The sequence below is a fragment of the Sardina pilchardus genome, chromosome 6, assembly GCF_963854185.1.
Source record: "Sardina pilchardus chromosome 6, fSarPil1.1, whole genome shotgun sequence".
Classification (NCBI taxonomy): Eukaryota; Metazoa; Chordata; class Actinopteri; order Clupeiformes; family Clupeidae; genus Sardina; species Sardina pilchardus.
The window spans coordinates 21009513-21029512 of NC_084999.1; the positions used below are offsets into that span (position 1 = coordinate 21009513).

At 48.6% G+C, this 20000-nt stretch overlaps 2 protein-coding genes across 4 annotated transcripts in view; both read right to left on the minus strand.

Annotated features, from left to right (window-relative positions):
* tmem145 (transmembrane protein 145) overlaps window positions 1-9089 on the minus strand; it is a 22885-nt gene extending 13796 nt beyond the window's left edge. Inside the window, exons 1-5 of the mRNA XM_062538979.1 lie at window positions 8975-9089; window positions 5065-5139; window positions 4112-4189; window positions 3810-3896; window positions 2069-2170 (exon numbers count right to left, since the gene is read on the minus strand). Of these exons, the coding sequence (XP_062394963.1) occupies window positions 2069-2170; window positions 3810-3896; window positions 4112-4189; window positions 5065-5139; window positions 8975-9070 (438 nt within the window). The 5' untranslated portion in view covers window positions 9071-9089. The remainder of the gene's footprint in view (window positions 1-2068; window positions 2171-3809; window positions 3897-4111; window positions 4190-5064; window positions 5140-8974) is intronic.
* Window positions 9090-9581: 492 nt separating this feature from the next.
* The window catches only part of lipeb (lipase, hormone-sensitive b), a 35762-nt gene continuing 25343 nt past the window's right edge, over window positions 9582-20000 (minus strand). For all 3 annotated transcript variants that reach the window (XM_062538973.1, XM_062538972.1, XM_062538970.1), the window contains exons 10-13: window positions 19631-19777; window positions 16475-16665; window positions 15392-15649; window positions 9582-14479 (exon numbers count right to left, since the gene is read on the minus strand). In XM_062538973.1, the coding sequence (XP_062394957.1) occupies window positions 14012-14479; window positions 15392-15649; window positions 16475-16665; window positions 19631-19777 (1064 nt within the window). In that variant the 3' untranslated portion in view covers window positions 9582-14011. The remainder of the gene's footprint in view (window positions 14480-15391; window positions 15650-16474; window positions 16666-19630; window positions 19778-20000) is intronic.

Here is a 20000-nt window from a genome sequence, read left to right on the forward strand (position 1 = left end):
CTGTTGCTGAAGACACAGAACCAGAGAGGGAGAGAGTGAGAGAGTGAGAGAGAGAGAGAAAGAGAAAGGGAGAGAGAGGGAGGTGTAAGGGTATGTATTTTTGTGGAAAATGAATACAGAAATACTGGCTAACACCAGAGCTACAGACAGAAACTAAAAAAAGGAAGGATGAAAGACAGACAGAAACAAAGACAGAGAAACTTCAGCAGATGGAGAGAACAGAGAAAATCTAACAGCTGCGGCGCTGTGGAGAGGTGAAGAGGAACGCCGTGGAAACGGGAGGCAGGAGTGATGGAGAGGAGGCAGACGAGCAGAGAGAAAACAGGCAGGAGAAAACACACAGAGATGGGGGGGCGGAGAGAGAGAATGTGTGTCTGAGAGAGAGAGAGAGAGAGAGAGAGAGAAAGAGATAGACAGAGAGAATGTGTTGAGAGGATGCATGTGTGTGTGTGTGTGTGTGTGTACAGTATGTGTATGTGTGTGTGTGTGTGTGTGTGTGTGTGTTTGTTTGCGTGTGAATGAGTGAGAGAGAGAGCAAATAGATATATAGAAAGAGATAATAGACCGTGTTGATGTGTGTGTGTGTGTGTGAGAAAGAGAGAGAGAGAGAGAGAAAAAGTGTGTGACTACGGGTGTGAGATAGAGAGAGAGTAAATAGACAGATAGAAAGATAGAATAGACAGATAGAATGTGTTAGTGTGTGAATGTGTGCGTGTGTGTGTGTGAGAGTGAGAGAGAGAGAGAGAGAGAGAGGGCGAGAGAGAGAGAGAGGGCGAGCACAATGACAGAAATTGGCAGACGACAGCGCAGGCTTTCCCACGGGCCACGGCACAGACAAACTGAGCTGAAGCGGCCGTCCAACACCATTTAACCTCCCGTCCATCAGCCCCAGCGCCCGCACCTTTACCCACAATCCACCTCTCTCCTCCCGTCCATCAGCCCCAGCGCCCGCACCTTTACCCACGATCCACCTCTCTCCTCCCGTCCATCAGCCCCAGCGCCCGCACCTTTACCCACAATCCACCTCTCTCCTCCCGTCCATCAGCCCCAGCGCCCGCACCTTTACCCACAATCCACCTCTCTCCTCCCGTCCATCAGCCCCAGCGCCCGCACCTTTACCCACAATCCACCTCTCTCCAGCCACCCCGCCAGGGCCGTTAACATGGCGCAGGCCTCAGCCTCGTGCCAACCCTCAACAGCCCACCACAACACGTGCCACGCCGTCCGTCAGACATGTTGCCCTTACCAGGAGACATGCCACACTACTCTACTAGTAGCTCCAACTGTGTGTGTGTGTGTGTGTGTGTGTGTGTGTGTGTGGATGTGTGTGGATGTGTGTGGATGTGTGTGTGTGTGTGTGTGTGTGTGTGTGTGGATGTGTGCGTGTGTGTGGATGTGTGCGTGTATGTAGGCATATATATGTCAGTATGTATGCGTTTGTATGTACAGTATGTATGTACTGTACATGTCAGTATGTGTGTGTGTGTGTGTGTGTGTGTGTGTCTGGAGGTGTGGAGGTGTGGAGGTGTGGAGTGCACTCTCAGCAGAAGAGTCTCCCTTTCAACTTCTCCTTCCGCTAATGGTCGGATACACGATTTTGAACACAGGGCCCAGGGCTCTAATGAAAGCCGAGGTATCACTTGAAATGAATGTCTTCTAGCCTATACAAAAAAAAACCACAGTTACAGGCATTTTCAAGCAGAAATATTCTGGTCATACTCGGTTCCGCAAGAGCAGATAACGCATCTGTGAATTCCTTCGCCCTCCATTGAAAACATCCATTTAAATCAGGGCCGCTACACCACACGGCGTGCCTTTAAACTTCCGTTCCGCCAGAGCCTTTCAAACAAGAAAAACCCCTTAAAAGATGCATGGCGCTTTCATGCACCACAAGCCGCCTCTCCAAATGTCGTAAAGCCCTTCAAGATTAATGTTCGCGGATGCTCGTTCATTTGTTTGCTTGCGCTTTTGCTCGCCAAAACACATTCACACGCAAACAGACAGACAGAGACACACACACACAAACACACACACAGGCATACACACACACACTCGCTCAGTCACTCACCCCGCACTTGCTGAGAGCGATGTACCACCACCTCTCTCTGACCGAGCGGAAACTGCGGCCTCCCACACAGCTCAGAGTCTCCTCATCGCCCTCCACCTCCACCTGGGGAAAGACACACACATACACACAAGGTGAGATACTCACACTCTGACTCTCTCTCTCTCTCTCTCTCTCTCTCTCTCTCTCTCTCTCTCTCTCTCTCTCTCTCTCACACACACACACACACACACATACACACACAAGGTTGAGACACTCACTCACAGGAATGCATGCACACACACAAAAAGGTGAGACGCACAAACACTCACACACACACACACATACATATACACAAGGTTGAGACACTCACTCACACGAATGCATGCACACACACAAAAGGTGAGATACGCAAACACTCACACTCCCACACGCAAGAACACAAAAAAATATAACACACATTCTGACACATACGGAATAGACAGAATCCTATAAACAAAGGACACATCCATCCACTAAAAAAGAATCACGCCTCAGGGCAGTCACCTCAGCAACACCTTCTTAGGCAAACCCACATGGGCACCAAAGATGGAACACGCAGACACACACACACACACACACACACACACACACACACACACACACACACACACACACACACACACACACACACACACACACACACACACACACACACACACACACACACACACACACACACACACACACACAAACACACACACACACACACACACACACACACACACACACACACACACACACACACACACACGCACACACACACAAACAAACTCCCACACTCCACCTGCATTCACACCACAGGTTTGAGCTATACCTCCACAAATAAAGAGACACACCTTCTCCATATCGCCCCTCTTGCTCATTTTATCTAACACTACACATACCCCATATATACATTAGGGCTACAACTATGGATTCGTCTTGATCTGCATTTGCAGCCTTCACAATTACTACCTTAATAACCTCCCTTACAAAAAATAACTGCAGCTTTTTTCAAGGCACAGTGCAATTATACATCTGTACAGAGCAGTACGGTAGTGTTTCCATGTCCAAACTAGGCAACAGCATTTCTGCAGTAATACTGTATACAGTAGGCTACTATGCAGCACAATAATAATTATGTCTGTGTTATGTTATAATTATGTTATGTTATAATTATATGTTATATGTTATGTTATAATTATGTATGTGTGTGTGTGTGTGTGTGTGTGTGTGTGTGTGTGTGTGTTTGTGTGTGTGTGTGTGCGTGTCAAATAATAATTCCTGAGCTGAGCAGGCCACATAACGCAAGTGACAGGAATTAAACGAAACCTTGAGGCAGAGCATTTCTTGTACTTGAATTATTCGAGTTACTCGAGTAATCGTTTCAGCCCTAACAGTACACAATACAAATAAACAGCTCCATATGCGCCAGGAGAGTATATTATAAGAAGCAATGTTACTGGACTACCCAGGTCATCTCAGGAGTATCCACTGATCTCCAAACAAATCTCTTCAGAAACAATAGCTGCTCAGTGCAGGGTTCTTTTAGAGCTCAAAAGTTACTCCCAAAGTTTCCCAGGTTACCCCATTACCTTACAAAGTACAGTCCTCTGTCAAACCTCCATATACAACACACATCTACATTCAATACACATGCACTGAACAAACACATTCAAGTGCTAGACGATATTTCAGATTCCACCCCAGCTCCCCCCGCACCCCTGTTGGTTTGTGGTCTTACCGCGCAGCCTGACCACTTGTAGTCGGTGGTGAGGTTGATGACCTGATTATTCTCTGGCCGCAGCACGGCCTCCCTCTGGTAGCAGTCCTGCATTTAGACACATCCGATTGGTGAGAATTATACGCATGGACAACATGCCATCTCTTTCATATCTCTTTGATGACACCAGCTTCAAAGATTTTAGGACTCTAGGGCACATTTTATGCTCTCTCTCTCTCTCTCTCTCACACACACACACACACACACACACACACACACACACACACACACACACACACACACAGAGGTTGGCATTTTCTCACCTTATCTGGCCTTTTGTACACTGCTGGCCATTGGGAGCTGTCATCAAAGTACAGCAATATGTTCTGACAGCAGCGTGACTTGAAGAGAGGAACAGAAGGAAACAGAAAGAGCGTAAAAGAGAAAGAAAAAGAGTGTAAGAGAGAGAGAGAGAGAGAGAGAGAGGTGTAGAAAGGTGGCGAGGGTCAGACAAACAAACAGACAGAGAGAGAGAGAGAGAGATAAAGGAAGAGATTAATTCCGGAAGGAGCCTTTAAACTCCGGCTACTCTGACTGAAGGACAAGGGATTGAGCGAGCGACAATGAGGCTGACAAGCTTAAGAGAGATGCTGACAGATAGCCAGTGAGGTGGCCAAGAGACCAGCAACACACAGGAGGGCAGGAGCAAGTGAGAGGAGCACTGAGGAGCCAAGAGGGAAGGAGAGAAAAGGAGAGGGTGGGGTTGGTAGGGTGTGTGGGGGGGCATGAGGTAGGGAATAATTAGACTAATAAGACTAATGTTTAATAATAAGACTAATAATGTTTAGCAATAAGACTAATAAGACCAAAAGAATAATAATGTTTATTAATGCCATTGTAAGCCACTTTGGACAGAAGCGCCTGCTAAGAACTATGAACTACAAAACATAGACTGGTTGGTAGATCACCAGTTAAAATCACACACAAAAAACATTTAAATGCCTAAATGTCTAAAGATGTGAACAAAGATAACTCTAGGACAACATATTGCAGACCACAGGGAGACAGAACAATTACCGTCTCTAAATGTCATGAGAAGAGATGCATGAAGATGGGGAGAGAGAGAGAGTAACCAAAGTGAAGCGGGGCAGAGAAAAATAAATAGAAAGAGACGGAGGATGATTCACAAATATGAAGAAAAGAGGTACACAACTGTGGGAGGAGAATGTCAGGGAATAGAAGTGCTTTCTAATGGACACGCGCAGTGTAATTCTACCTTTGGGTAGCGGAATCTGAAGTCCAACCTGCCAAAGTTGGTCAGGAAGCAGAAGCGGGTCAGGAAGAGCCAGTCCTGAAAGAGAGAGGGACAATGAGACTGAGAGAGGTCAAGAGGAGGAGGAGGGTATTCGAGGAAGAGGAGAGGAAAAAGAGAGAGGGACAATGAGACTGAGAGAGGTCAAGAGGGGAGAAGGAAGAGAGAGAGGGACAAGGAGAGTGGGAGAAGTCAAGAGGGGAGGAGAGGAGATGTAAGTAGTGTGGAGTAATGGGAGGAAGAGAGCACATAGAGGAGCAACTGGATAGAGGGCAAGAGAAGACAGGGATGGAGAGAGGGAGAGAGAATAAGAAAGAGAGAGCGGATGAGAGAGAGGGCTAGAGGGGAAACACATTAATAGTCAGTAGTGCCTATCCGGCCACAACATAGTGCTGATGGTATCGTTTATGGTTCCTGTGTACAGCACTGCACACAACAATATCACTCAATTGGGTGTTTGCTGAGAGCGGTGATACACTCCAGTACTCCGGATTAGTCTCCTCTTCCTCACACACCATCACCGCTCAATGGAGTGGAAAAACATAGTGGGGGTGGGTGCCAACTTTACACCCCGACGCCATCTTGGTTCCTCATGCCCTGCATTGTCCCTGGGGGTGAGGGTGGGGGGGGGGGGGTCTGCATGTTGCCGTAGAAACAGAGGTCACAAAACCACCCCATTCCGCCCCGACTGAACTCGCCCCCAAACAAGAGTCAGGGGTGTACGGCCAATGGGGCGGAGACGGACATGGTCATGTGACAGGTGCTATCTGGCGCTCCTTTGAAGAGACCCCCTTGTTGCGGAGTTGTGAGCGCGCTCGGCTGGTCAGCTGCGGCCGTAAACCCGCCGCCCCGCTCAGACAACACAACAACACCGCTCAGTTCCTTCTCTTACTGTCATGGCAACGGCCACATGCCTCACTCGCCAGCTGCCATAGAAACTGAAAGAGGCCCCACTCTCGGAAGGAAAAAAAAAAATAAAAAAAAAATGAAAGGCCGACTAGTGCCGAGGAGTTGGAAGCCATAATGGGCTGCCTTCATTTTCATTCCATTTCTCTCTCTCTCTCTCTCTCTCTCTCTCTCTCCGTCTCTTCTTTCTCTGTTGCCTACTCTATTACTCTCTGAATCAGCTTTGCATTGGCTGTTTGTTGTCCTGGGTCTGGTCTGGAATCACAGAATGTTCTTTCTTTCTCTGCGACCTGCAGGGTTGAGCTGACTTGATGAGCGCCGGTGCGGAAGCAGACATAAAAAGCAAACATCCCCACCTGAAGATGAATGACGGTGATTATGCGCCGTCATAGCAGAGGGATCACTTATGCAAGTTTCAGCGAGGGGGGGAGGAAAGGTGCTCGGTCTCAAATTTAATGTCTCCTCCCAAGATACTGTTATTTATTTTTCGTTTTTGTTCGGATTCTGAATCACCCATCTAACTCTCCCTAGCTGCATTTCTCCTCCTCTTCAATCTCCTTCTTCTACTGTTTTTCCTCCCTTAACCTTGTGTTTCTCATTCCACTGTCATCACGCCATCTTTATTAACCCAAATATTTTTATCTCCTTTTCTTGTGTCGTAGCCTAATGTCTCCCACTCACTCCCTCTCCTCCTCCTCCTGGTCTCCCAGTGTCTGATCTGAGATCAGCTGGGAGCAGGTGGTTTCCGAAGCCCTCTGCTTACGGTGTCCCAGGGCTCTGGTACTCGGCGTGTAAAGCAAGGTGTGCACGCTGTCAGCGCTAATCCCCACCACCTTTCTCACTCCCCACGGACACAGTGTTGTAATGCAGAGTCATTGAGCCAATGAGAGAGAGAGAGTGTGTGTGTGTGTGTGTGTGTGTGTGTGTGTGTGCGTGTGGGGGGGTGGTCAGAGAGAGAAAGAAAGAAAGAAAGAACGAAAGAGTGGACATGACATTAATCAACTACTACAACCAGATGAAGTATCCGGCCGTTCTACAAATCATCCACCCTTTCCCTCTCATTCTCTTCCTCTCCCCCTCTTCCCTTCTCTTTTCCTCTGTTCCATCCTCCCTCCCTCCCTCCCTCGCCCTCTGGATCCCTGTCTGCACGCTAAGCCTCATTAACAATTAATTACCAATCAACTAGTCATGTCACCCCTCGTCCACTGGCCCCTAAAAGATTCATTAGCAAAGTTACACAACAGTGCAACTCTTAAACACACACCCAGCCAGGCACACGCTCACACACAGATACACATCCATATGGCTATACATACACACAGGAGGAGGAAGCTGAGAATATGAGGACTGTGGTTGCTGTCTGATAACACCAGAATATACTCAAAGTATTATCTTATGCCTGTGTAATAAGACCCATCCCTACCTTTCTCTCTCTCTCTCTCTCTCTCTCTCTCTCTCTCTCTCTCTCTCTCTCTCTCTCTCTCTTTCTCTCTCTTCTCTCTCTCTCTCTCTCTCTCTCTCTCTCTCTCTCTCTCTCTCTCTCTCTCTCTCTCTCTCTCTCTCTCTCTCACACACACACACACTATCCAAATTATTATCTATGTTGGGCAGAGGCAAGCATCCCAGAATCTAGATGCCAAGATGCCATGTCATCTCTAAGGATGCTACCTGCAACCTGAATGTGTAAGCATCGAGATGAGCGTTAATGATTGAACTTCGGCAGCCTCAGTTTTAATCCAAACACTTGGGCATGGTGGAGAGCAAGTCACAGGCTGCAGGCTTCGGGCGTGACCTTGCCGTGGGGCAAGCAGGGGGAGATTAATGGTGTGTTTAAGCAGCCACTCAAGTACACACACAGTAGGCTATTACACAGGGAAAATACAGGGAAAATGGCTCAGACCTCAGAACTAAATACGGAGTTTTCCAAAGTGCCTTAATGCTGAAATTGAAAATAAATGTTGACAACTGTCACAGGCCATAAAAGAAAGGGATCAAATGTTTACAATGAAAGCAAATGCGTCTAAATTAAACAATGCATGTTTTCAGCTGTTTAGTTGTCATATTGTAGCCAAGTGCAACATTAAGTGCTTATTACACAGCAAACAAACTTAAGGCACTTTGAGCTTTTCTTCATATTGTATAATATTATGCAGCCTACTTTTCCTCCCTCAACATTTAGGCAGTCAATCGTTAGCCACCTGGAGACGGGACAGGATTCAATCATTGAAGTGGGACAGGAAAATTAACAGAAGCTGTTCTGAGAGCGAGGAGCCTCCGCCTGGGATTTGGCTCGAGCCTCATCCAATTTACACATTCTTTTGCACATTTTTCTCCCACGCCGAGCACGTGTAGGCTACTGATGAAAACGAAACACATATTTCAACAAACAGATACCAAGCCTCTCACCCTTTATGATATAAAACCACACTGGACAGGTTTTGACGTCTGAGTTCATAGTTTATTCCTGCGTAAAGGCAGAGTATAATGGGTCTGTCAGTGATGCTATTGCTTGCTGACAATGATTGAGCAATAATGACTCAAGTATTGACGACAGAGCTCTCTGCCTTCAGCACACCTGTAACGGTGTCGACGATATTCGAATGAAGAGAGTTGTGGAGCACCGCTATGTGGCTACGAAAAGGTAATGAATGTAAAGTGTTCCTCGCAAAGGCTTACCTGTTCCCACCGCTGTTAGTTAATATATGCTTGCTACACACGACACGATGGATGGTATTAAAACCACATTAACGGAGATCCATATAGTATTCTCATTGGCACTTTGCTTTCCAGATGCACTTAAATGCTGATGTTTTGGCAAATAAAGATGGCATTAGCAGGTAAATGCATGAACATAAGATGGCATTCTGCAGCAAGTTTAAGGAGACGTTTAGACCACACCGGACAGATCAAAATCATCGTCTAAATAGTTGGGTAGAAGCATAAAACATGGAAATGTACAGTATCTCACCTCTTTCGTGTTGACGATTCCTCTGACATATTTTCCAACAACGGAGCCGACACAGAAAATACTCGACAATACCGCCAGTCCCAGCACCTTCTCCATTTTAACCTGCTCTCCTGCTCCGCGCAGATGAACCCTTGCCAATATTCGAGTGTGCAGGAAAATATACGGAAGGTAAAATATGTGGGCAGCAGGGACAGAGAGCGCGCTCCCGTATCCTGCTCATGCATGTATCCCCAATACCTCAGAATGGGGACGCGCTTTTCACAAGGATACGCGCCCCGACACCCCTCCCGTCGATGTCTACCAGGGGGAGAGCGGAACGCGCGTGTCCGACAGAATGCGACATATACTAAAATAAATGTTTATAACTCTTACAGTGTCATTTCATATATGGCACTGGTGGATAAACTTCTTTATTATTATTATCACCATAGTGCTCCTGTTCCTTTGATGTTCCCTCAGAGCCGACCAATAAACCGGCTGCGTTTACTCCAGCTCCAGTGATAACGTGGTTTGTAGCCTACATGGCCAGTACGCACAAAGGCCAACTAAAAGTGAGAGAATTATGTGAAACTTCTCAATAACTCAAAACAGTCCCATCTCTTCGATATTTGTTTGAAGAATATTTATTCAGATAAAAATCAACACAAGGAAAAACATTTTCCTGAAAATACAGTCATTTTGAATAATTATTATAGTTTGCACAGTTGCACACCATGATCATTCTTGCTTAGTTACTGCATGAATTATTAAACTGATAGGGATATAATAATATGAAGGTAAAAATAAAGTATCTAAAAAGGACATTTATGGTTCATTATTCATATACATTCTTTCATGTACACATGGTTGCACTTGTGGTATATTTCAACTCATAAAATAATATTTTTTTAATTAAAAAGAAAATAGGCTATTTTATACAGCATTCAGTCTCTTGGTATGGCTTGCATGTTTGTGGTTGAGATTACAACTTTATCCCAACTCAAATCCAGCATTGTAACATAACATAACAACACTACACAAGCAGAACCCAAAGCGAACTGCATCTAGCCTACATCTAACCTCATTACTGAAAACCATTCAGGATAGTCCATGACAAAGGACCAATTGAACAAACAAAAAATACTACGAAACTGTTAAAAAAAACAAAAAAACATTTGACACAAAATATCTGAGCCATGAATCAGGAGTGGACCAATAGCCAATTAGTAGCCACCTTAAAGAGCAGTGGACATTTATGATGTCTAGAAGTCTAGTTTGGCAGGCAAGGCCAGAGAAACGTCTCGAAGTTCAAAGCCCTCTGCAGTCTGACAGTGTTCTCTGGCCTAACTGCACCATCGGTCTTCTTCCAGCAAACACGACTCAGAACCGCCACACAGACAGGACGCTAAGGACGGATGTACTGTATAGTGACACCCATGTTTTCCTCAGGACTACAGGCTTAGGGAGGTCATCACCCAAGGTGATCAAAGTGCTCTGCCACCCACAAAGGGTGTTCGATTTGACCAGCTGTACTAGTGGTTACGAACAAGTGGAACAGACTCTCGACGACGTCACATCGCTTAACTCTAGGTGCAAAAGGAGAGATTAACTCTGATTCAAAACGATGCTAAAAAAAACCACAGCAGGTCCAGTCTGGTTCTTAGCGCTGACACGGGGTAAGAATACTATATGTAAACACAAGAGTGGCACTAAAAAAACAAAAAAACTACAGCAGACTCCTCGGCTGCAGCTTCACGTAACGGAGAGGGATGTGCAGTATTATGTGTGTTTCTGGAGTCAGTCATCGGTCTGAGGATCGGTGGTATAAGTTACAACTACCAGCCAAAAGAGCACAGGAGAGGTACAGGTAGACCAAAAACAGAGGTACTATGTCCTTTTCTACTATTAAATAAGCACATACATAGTGTCTGACATCCAACAGCATGCGCTCTACAGAATTACAGACAATGACAACGGCCATCACTTCACGAGAGGCAAGGGCAGACTTAAAATGAAGAAAGGACAACATTCAGGGATACACGCAGACACTCAGGCAAGAAGACTCACACACACGCAAGCACACACACACACACACACACACACACACACACGCACGCACGCACGCACGCACACACGCACACACGTCACTGTCAAAGTTTGAATGAAAGTGCGGAGTGATCAGAAAAATAGCACAGCATTTGAAAGAAAGAAGTGGCGTCAACAGCAGACAGCCTGGTAAGGACGGGGACTCAGAGGAGGTGAGTCAGGAGAAAAAGAAGAAAAACGCCGCTCTCTCTATGAAAGCCACTTTGCATTCCTCCACACAGGGAGGGAGAGGGGGAGAGAGAGAGAGAGAAAGAGAGAGAGAGACAGAGAGAGAGACAGAAAGAGAGAGAGAAAGTCTAAACACCCCCAAATCACACACAGACACCCCAAAACATACCCCCCCCCCACACCCTTCAGAGTTCTTTAATCCCCCAACACATCCGAGCCGATAACATCCAGCAGTTGAATGCATTCCGCTCATGTGCCCCTCTAAGCGTGTATCTGGGTCTAGCCCTCTCTGACCCGCTCAACACGCACGGCGGGCCCTGTGCGGGGCTGATAGCGGCGGCCGGCGCTAAATGCTTTTTAGTAAAGTCAGGCGTTTTGCGTTTTATTTATTTATTTATTTGGAACCGCACGGGGGTCACACTGTGCCTCCAGGCTCCGCTGTCAGGATCTTGTCAGTGTCGACGTCTTGCCATCCGGTGTCCGAACGTCCCCAAAAGGACAGCAGTGTGCATATATAATATATATATATAAACGATGGCTCATCAGAAACCTGTGTGATATCACTTCACCATCTGAGAGCACCAACAGCAAACAGGGCTGGGTGTTCGCACCAGTTAGCCCTCAACAGGGGCCACTGCTAGCCATTTTTGGGCCCCTTAAAAGAACATACTGTAATATCGAACCCCCCCAACCCCAAGCCTAGACGCCCAAATGGGGCTACGGTGGCTGAAAGTGCACTGAGCGGCGCCTTGGCCGTCGGGGACGCTGGGTTGTCAGTCCCGCTTGTCCACCCGCTACGACGCCTCCAGCCATCTAGCAGGCCACTGGTTTGGGCTGTCTGCTGTCTGCTCGGCAGCAACAGGCATCGCTACAGCGGGTCACATCCTGTCAGCGGCCCGCTGCGCTGATGATGACGCGATGCCGTCTGCCTGCTGCTGGAGGCCGAGTTCTTAAAATAAGTCCTCACTGGGGCTGGTCTGGGGGAGCTGCGGGGCGGGGAGGAGAAATGGGTCAATATGCAGCAGCTCTCCTGACGTTACCCAACAGAAGACCGAGATAGTGTCAGACGGAGAGAGAGAGACAGAGAGAGAGAGAAAGAGAGAGAGAGAGAGGAGAGAGAAGAGAGAAAGAGAGAGAAGAGAGAGAGGCAAAGTGAAGGGTAGGGGGTAGGAGAGAGAATCGAAGTTTTGAGTTCTAGCATCAGTGCATTTAGCGAGCTGGTGTGTTAGCACTCCTCCAGTTGACGATCACACATCTGCTGTCATCTGTCCTCACATCACTGATGTGGTGATGAATCAGCCATGGCAACCTCACGGCAGACACACTGCTAAGAGCTCACAGCTAGGAGCACGCCCACAAGGGACCCACACGGGTCTTACAGGAGCAAGAAAAACACCAAATGACACCAGGAAGTAGGGAGCTCTAAAAAGCAACAGTATCACAAATCTAAATTTTCCTTTTTCCTTTTTTGGACAGCCTCCTGCTGGACCGAACAGCAGCCGTGATCAATGGCCTCCGATGGTGGAGATTAATGCTCGCAAACCCACCGGGCTCCAAGTGGACAGTGACCCTAAAAAGACAGACGGTGCTTTACACTCCACTGATTACTGCTACTGCAGTAACGCTGCAGCAGTTTCTAGCTGGGAAAAGAGGCGCTTTGAGGAGGCACCGGAGAACGAGGAACATTCTGCAAAAAGGGAACCGCAGGCGAAGGAAAACGGCGAGGGCTATATCACATCTACTCTCCGCAAACAAACAGATGCGTTCTCAAACGAAAGATTACGCGGCTTTGGACAGCCCAAGATAAAATAAAAGTTACATAAGTCTATATCGTTTAAATAAAAAAATTCCAGGTATTGGCAAACCCTTTCGTCCAGTCTTGTCGATATTTTGTCCTGGGTTGCTATCCAGGACAGTCAGTTAGACAACCAACGCAGAATAGTGTCTTCAACTCATGTCAAATCTATGACGCCAACTTCTAACCAACTAAAGCGGGGTTCTGTCTACAGTGGAAACAATAGGTTTTTTATAAGGCGGTTAGAGGGTACACCTAGTGCAAAGAAGGAGGTTCCTATGCATCACTACAGCTATGTGATTGGTTACTGCAGTGGGGCTCTTGAGAGTGTTACAAGGACATTCTAAAGTGCTCTGTTCCACAGCTCCCAAGAGTTCACAGTCTGAACCGCCAGCATGATACAGCTCAAAGGCAAAGTGGCGATAGGTAGAGTGTGTGTCGATGAGATGTGGGTCTGTGTGTGTGTGTGTGTGTGTGTGTGTGTGTGTGTGTGTGTGTGTGTGTGTGTGTGTGTGTGTGTGTGTGTGTGTGTGTGTGTGTGTGTGTGTGTGTGTGTGTGTGTGTGTGTGTGTGTGTGTGTGTGTGCACATGTGGAAATGTTCCGGCTGCTCCGAGGAGAATGATTGATTGCTGGTGACAGTGCAATGGTAGGTAGCAGCAGGGAGTGTTTTTTTCTCTCTTTCTTCGAGCGGAGCGAACAACTCCAGTGTGGTCCTCTCTACTCCTCACTGTGCTTCACACTCATCCGCCCACTCATCTTCCTGTATCCCCCCCTCTCTCTCTCTACTGCTCTCTTCATCATCCTCTTCACCCTTCTTGGCTGACCTCACCAAGCTTTTCCTATTTGTCTACAAACCCTCCTGCCGCCCCCTCCCTCTTTCTCTCTCTCTCTCTCTCTCTCTCTCTCTCTCTCTCTCACAACCCTGTCTCTCGTTTCTTCTCTGTAAGTCTTTGGAAAGTGTAATAAAGCTGGCGTCTCATTGGCTGCCTCATACGCCTATCTCCCTCGTGTCCCCGAGGTTGTTGGCCGCCACCAGCCCGGCTAAGCCCTCCTCCTCCTTCTCCGCCGCATTGGCCCCTTCGTCCATCCGACCGTCCGCGTCCTCGGGGATCAGTCCGCCGCCAAAGAGCCCGGGAGCGTCTCCGTGTGGGTTGTCGGCCGCCCCGCCGATGCCGTCGTGGTGGTGGTGTTGAGTCCCGGGGCCGGCTCCGGCCGCGCGCTCCAGCTTGCGGTGGCTGTTGGCGCGGGTCATGGCGGCGTCCTTGCCCTGGAAGACCTCGCGGATGCGCTCGCAACAGACGTTGGTGGCCTCGCGGGTCTCACGCGACAGCTGCGACAGGCTCAGGAAGCCGTGCGGCAGGTCGTCCACGATGCACAGCGTCACGGGCTGGTCGGCGCCACGCAGCCGCTTGGCGAACATCACCGAGTCGTCCAGCATGGGGTCCAGCGCACAGGCCTGAGGGCAGCAGAGCGGAGACACATGAGAAATGGCCACAGAGAAAGAGAGAGAGAAATGGACACAGAGAAAGAGAGAGAGAAATGGACACAGAGAAAGAGAGAGAGAAATGGACAGAGCAAGAAAGAGAGGAATGAAAGAGGCAGAGCAGGATGGGAAAACAGAGGCAAAAGGGAAGCAGCAGTAGAGAGAGAGAGAGAGAGAGAGAGAAATGGACACAGAGAAAGAGAGAGAGAAATGGACACAGAGAAAGAGAGAGAGAAATGGACAGAGCGAGAAAGAGAGGAATGAAAGAGGCAGAGCAGGATGGGAAAACAGAGGCAAAAGGGAAGCAGCAGTAGAGAGAGAGAGAGAGAGAGAGAGGAATGAGAGAGAGAGAGAGAGAGAGAGAGAGGAATGAGAGAGAGAGAGAGAGAGAGAGAGAGAGGAATGAGAGAGGCAGAGCAGGATGGGAAAACAGGAGGCAAAAGGGAAGCAGCAGGAGAGAGAGACATGGAAGGAAGAGAGGGAACAGGTGAAGAGAGAAGGGGAAAAGAAGAATGGGGAGAGTGGGAGATGGAAGAGAAGATCAGACCAAGAGCAGAGAGCTGGGGAGGAGAGGAGAAAGGGGCTGCAGAGTGGGACTTGGTGCAGGGAAAGAAAATGAAAGGAGGATGGAGAGGACAAAATGATGGAGAGATAGGGGTGAGGAGAGAAGGAGGGGTGGGGCTAACGGATGGAGAGAATAACAACAAGAGACAAGGGCAATGACAGAACAACATCCATCACATAAACACCAGGCTGACCTCTGAAACACCATTTCGGAAGAACCACTCTCACACACACACACACACACACACACACACGTCTTTCTTCAACAGTGCCTTGAAATGGCCTGTCCACACACACACACACACACTCTGGGTCTCTTACCACGATGTGGACGGGCGGCAGGCCCTTGAGCATGCTGTCGGGGGCCAGCAGCGGCGACATGTAGGGGTTCCGGACGATGGGCGAGCTCTGGGTGGGCATCTCGGCCAGCTGCTCCGAGCGCAGCGGCTCAAAGCCCACGGGGAACTCGCGCGTGTCCCCCATGCCGTCCTCGCCGCTGGCCGGGATGGCCACCGAGGAGAGGGCGCTGGACGCCGAGGGGTCCAGCGGCTTGGACAGGAAGAAGCTGACGTCCTCCGGCTGCGGGGGGGGGGGGGGGGGGGGAGGAGGGGGAGGAGAGGAGAGAGGGAGAGGAGGGGAGAGGAGGAGAGGAGGGGAGATGAGGAGGAGAGGAAAGAGGAGGGGAAAGGAGAGGAGAGGGAGAGGAGGGGGAGGGGGAGGAGAGAAAAGAGGAGAAGAGGGGAGATGAGAGGAGAGGAGGAGGAGTGGGGGGGGGGAGATTCTGTAAGAATTCATGTGTTTTTCTGTGACAGTGGAGGGAAGGGAGGACTTCGACGTCTGACAGGGTGTGTTTGCTGTATAATTTAAATCCCAGCTGTCGCAGCTGGTCCACAGAGAGACGAGGAGAGGCAGCGCCAGAATCAAACAGATGTGGGACAAGTTTAGATACCCTCCTTCCGTCTGTCATACATCACAAACCCAACTTCACATCCGTCTTTGTGAAGTTCTGAGACAGACTGAAGGAAACTTTTCTATTTTGTATTTCTGAACTATATGATCACAATGCAAGAAGGCGGCAAGGTCATGAATTGTTAAGTTTGTGTATATCAACACTGATTCTTAGCTTATAATTGAAAAAGGAGTCACATTTTTTACAAGTTTTTTTTTTTTAAGTATATTTTTTTGGCCTCCTTGCCTTTATTGTGATAGGAAAGTGCAGAGATAGACAGGAAACAAGTGGGAAAGATATGACCGCAGGCTGGATTCGAACCTGGGTCCCCGTGGGCACTCGGACCCGCATATGGTACAGGCGCTGTAGCCTGCTGCGCCACATAACAGCGCCCCCCTTTTTTACAATTTTTGAAAAATATTGGCACAGAGGGGGACAAAAAGGGCTGGTATTACCGTGCACTCCGACAGCAGTGGTGTATTGTGGGTAGAGTTGAGTTGAGTCGAGTGGGTGCCGAGGTCCTGGCAGGTGTGGCTCTTCAGGGACTCCTTGCGCACGGCGAACTCCGACGACTGGTTGGGGGGCACGGGGGGGTCGGCGTGAGGAGAGGTCAGCGTCGCCTCGGAGACGCTCTTCCTCACCTCGTCTGGACGAGCCAAATGACAAGGCGGGAAACCGAGAGGAGGAGGAGGAGGTGCAGGTAGAGATTGGTAGAGAGAGATGAAGAGAGAAGTGAAAGACAGAGAGAATAAAAGTATAGAGAGAAGAGAGTTAAGCAGGTCAAGAGAGAGAGACAAACAGAGAGGGAGGGAGGGAGGGAGAGAGAGAGGGAGGGATGGAGGACAAGTTAGATTTTAAATGGAGCCCAAAATAACCCCCCCAACGAGGCTGTAACTCGTCCTGCCCATGAACACGCCCAAGGTCATCCCCACCGCTCTCAAGGTCATTCAGAGTCATCCAGCAGGCAGAGCAGCCGTGAGCGGGATGGAGGGAGAGGGATCAGCCAGACGGAAGAATGAAAGTACACAGCAGGAGAGGAAGAGACATCTCTCTCTCACACACACACTGATAAAAAGGTGCGTGATCTAGGACAGACACCAACACACACACACACAGACACACACACATCAGAGAGAGCAAGTGGCGAGGCAAAGAAAATCCCCAAGCCTCTGATAGTAAAACATCAAATGGATTTCTATAAAGAAAAAAAAAAGTAAATAGAGAAAAAGGAGGCGGAGGAGAGGATGATACTGGGGTGGATGATGCCCTCCCAACACCCAGATTGGATGAGCCTGTTGACCGGGAGACTGTTGCCAAGGAAGCAGGCAGGATAGTGATTGTGGAGAATGTGGAGGGGAGTGCGTCTCTGTGTGTGTTGGGAGGGAAAGGGAGGGGGTGAGGGTGGTGGTGGTGTGGGGGGGGGGGGGGGTCGGTAGAAGCACCATGCTGGAACAGGAGTAAGGGCAGTTTGGTGATCGTGGTGTCAGTGTGACTTACACACCCCCCTGTTCCCCCCCTCCAGCCCCTCGTGAGTGTGTGTGTGTGTGTGTGTGTGTGTGTGTGTGTGTGTGTGTGTGTGTGTGTGTGTGTGTGTGTGTGTGTGTGTGTGTGTGTGTGTGTGTGTGGGCCTGCTTCCAGTCCCTTTGATGTTGCCCTCATGCGGACTGTCATCTGGCCGGCTCCCACCCGCTCGCATCGCCAAGCTTTTGTCACCTTGGCAAGCTGACAGGACAGTCCACACACACACACACACACACACACACACACACCTTCGGCTCAACGCCTCCATCCCCAAGCCCTACCCCTCCCACACCCGCCCGTGCCCCGTGCCCCCTGACACATCCCGCTTGGGCCGCCAGCGCTCATCGAGGCCGGAGACGACTGAGACAGGGGGATTAAAATATTACTCTGCTGATTAAGTTTATTAATTAAAACGGCGGGGAGTCGTTTAGCGGGAAATTACCACACAAGAGTTTCTGTTGGTCTGATGTAGGAAGCCAGTCGAGCATATTATTAGCCCCTTTGTTCCCTTTTATGAGCCAATTTCAGAGTGGAACTCACAGCCAGTCTATTCTGTGGGCTACAGGTTTATGACTGTAAGGTTGACTGAAGGTAGATTTTCTCTTTTTTTCTCAAATGGGTGCTGCAGAAGTTGAGTATGAAGAAGCAGCTGATCTGCAGGTTCAGTGACTCGAAGGTCACATACGTAGACTAGTAAATGTAAAGAACAACAACATATAGCTCTGTAAACGGTGTGTATATACGGGTCCCTTTCTTTTTGTTTCCTGACCTCTCTTGTTTATTTGAGAAGAGAGGACTTACAAGGGCTGAAGCGGACGTCAAGGCAGAAGAGATTTCCGATTCCAATTAGTGGGAGAGGACAGACAGAGAGAGAGAAAGAGAGAAAGAGAGAGAGAGAGAGAGAGAGAGAGAGAGAGAGAGCGAGAGAGAGAGAGAGAGAGAGATTGTTTATAGTCACTATCTGAGGGCGCAGCCATTCCATCAATCAACACCTGCATACAGGCTCTGCCTGTCAAATCTCATCAGAGGTCACAACCAAGCGAGAAATACTCTCCCTATTTGGTCACGGGTTTGGCAGGTTTGACCACTTCTTTTTTTTTATATTCTCTGTCGACTGACAGCCCCGATGGCCAATCCCCTGCATTCATAGGGGAGGGGAAGGGGAGGAACAAGGCAGTGCAGGTGAGGGCAGGGAGGGAGGGCTTATCAGATGACTGACAGTAGAGAGACCCTCCTACCAGAGCAAGAGGCGGAGCTGGGAGAGTGGAGGGAAGGCATCACTAAGGTCAAAGGGCGCCTGAGGAACATCCACAGGCGCCGGAATGCTGCAGGGATTAAAGGAACATGGTAGGATGGGGGGAAAAAAAAAACCCAAGGTCACTTCTCAAGATCGATTCAAGGTCAAGGCTCAAGTTGTGAGGTAAAAGAGAAACAATCAATAAAGCAGAGCATCGGTCGGAGGTCAATGCTTGCTTCAATGTCACGTTCGTGAAACTCACTCAGATTGTTTATCAGGTTTGCAAAAGAGTGGAGCAATTTGTGAGATCAAGCAAGTGCAGAATATCCGTGTTGTTATTAAATTAACATTGACTTGAAACAGTGTTGAAAGAGGACTTTGTTTTGGGTAAATGTTAAGGCATTTGTCACGGTAGATTAGTTCAGCTACTAAGTGGATTCAGTTGATGGCTCCTTGTATCTCTGTACACACATTTTCCAAAGCAATGATGTATCCAACCCACCACCACCACCCAACACACAAACACACACACACACACACACACACACACACACACACACTCAAAAAAACAGATAAACATTGAAATGCGCGCACACACACACACACACACACACACACACACACACAGCAGATAAAGATTGAAACACACACACACACACACACACACACACACACAGACAGACAGAGATTGAGAAACACACACACACACACACACACACAAACACAGATTGAGAAACACACACACACGCAGAGATTGAGAAACACACACACACACACACACACACACACACACACACACACACAGATTGAGAAACGCGCACACACACACACACACACACACACGACTCCGTACCAGTGGCGGTCCTGTTGTGGTCGAGCAGGGAGTGGATCCAGTTGGAGGCGCCCTGCTTGAAGTCGCGCAGCAGCAGCGCCGTGTCTCTCCGCACCATACTCAGAGTGCTCACCTTCTCCACCTGCTTCTCTGCGTACGGCTCAGAGCCTAGGCACAAACACACACACACACACACACACCAAAAAAAACATCAAACGATTTAAATAGAGACACACACACATACACAAACAGAAACATTAAATATGTAGACACACACACACACACCAAACACATCAGATATTCAGATACAAACAAATCCACACATAAAACATGTATATATGGACCACACACACACACACTACAAAAACACATGAAATATGCAGACAATCAC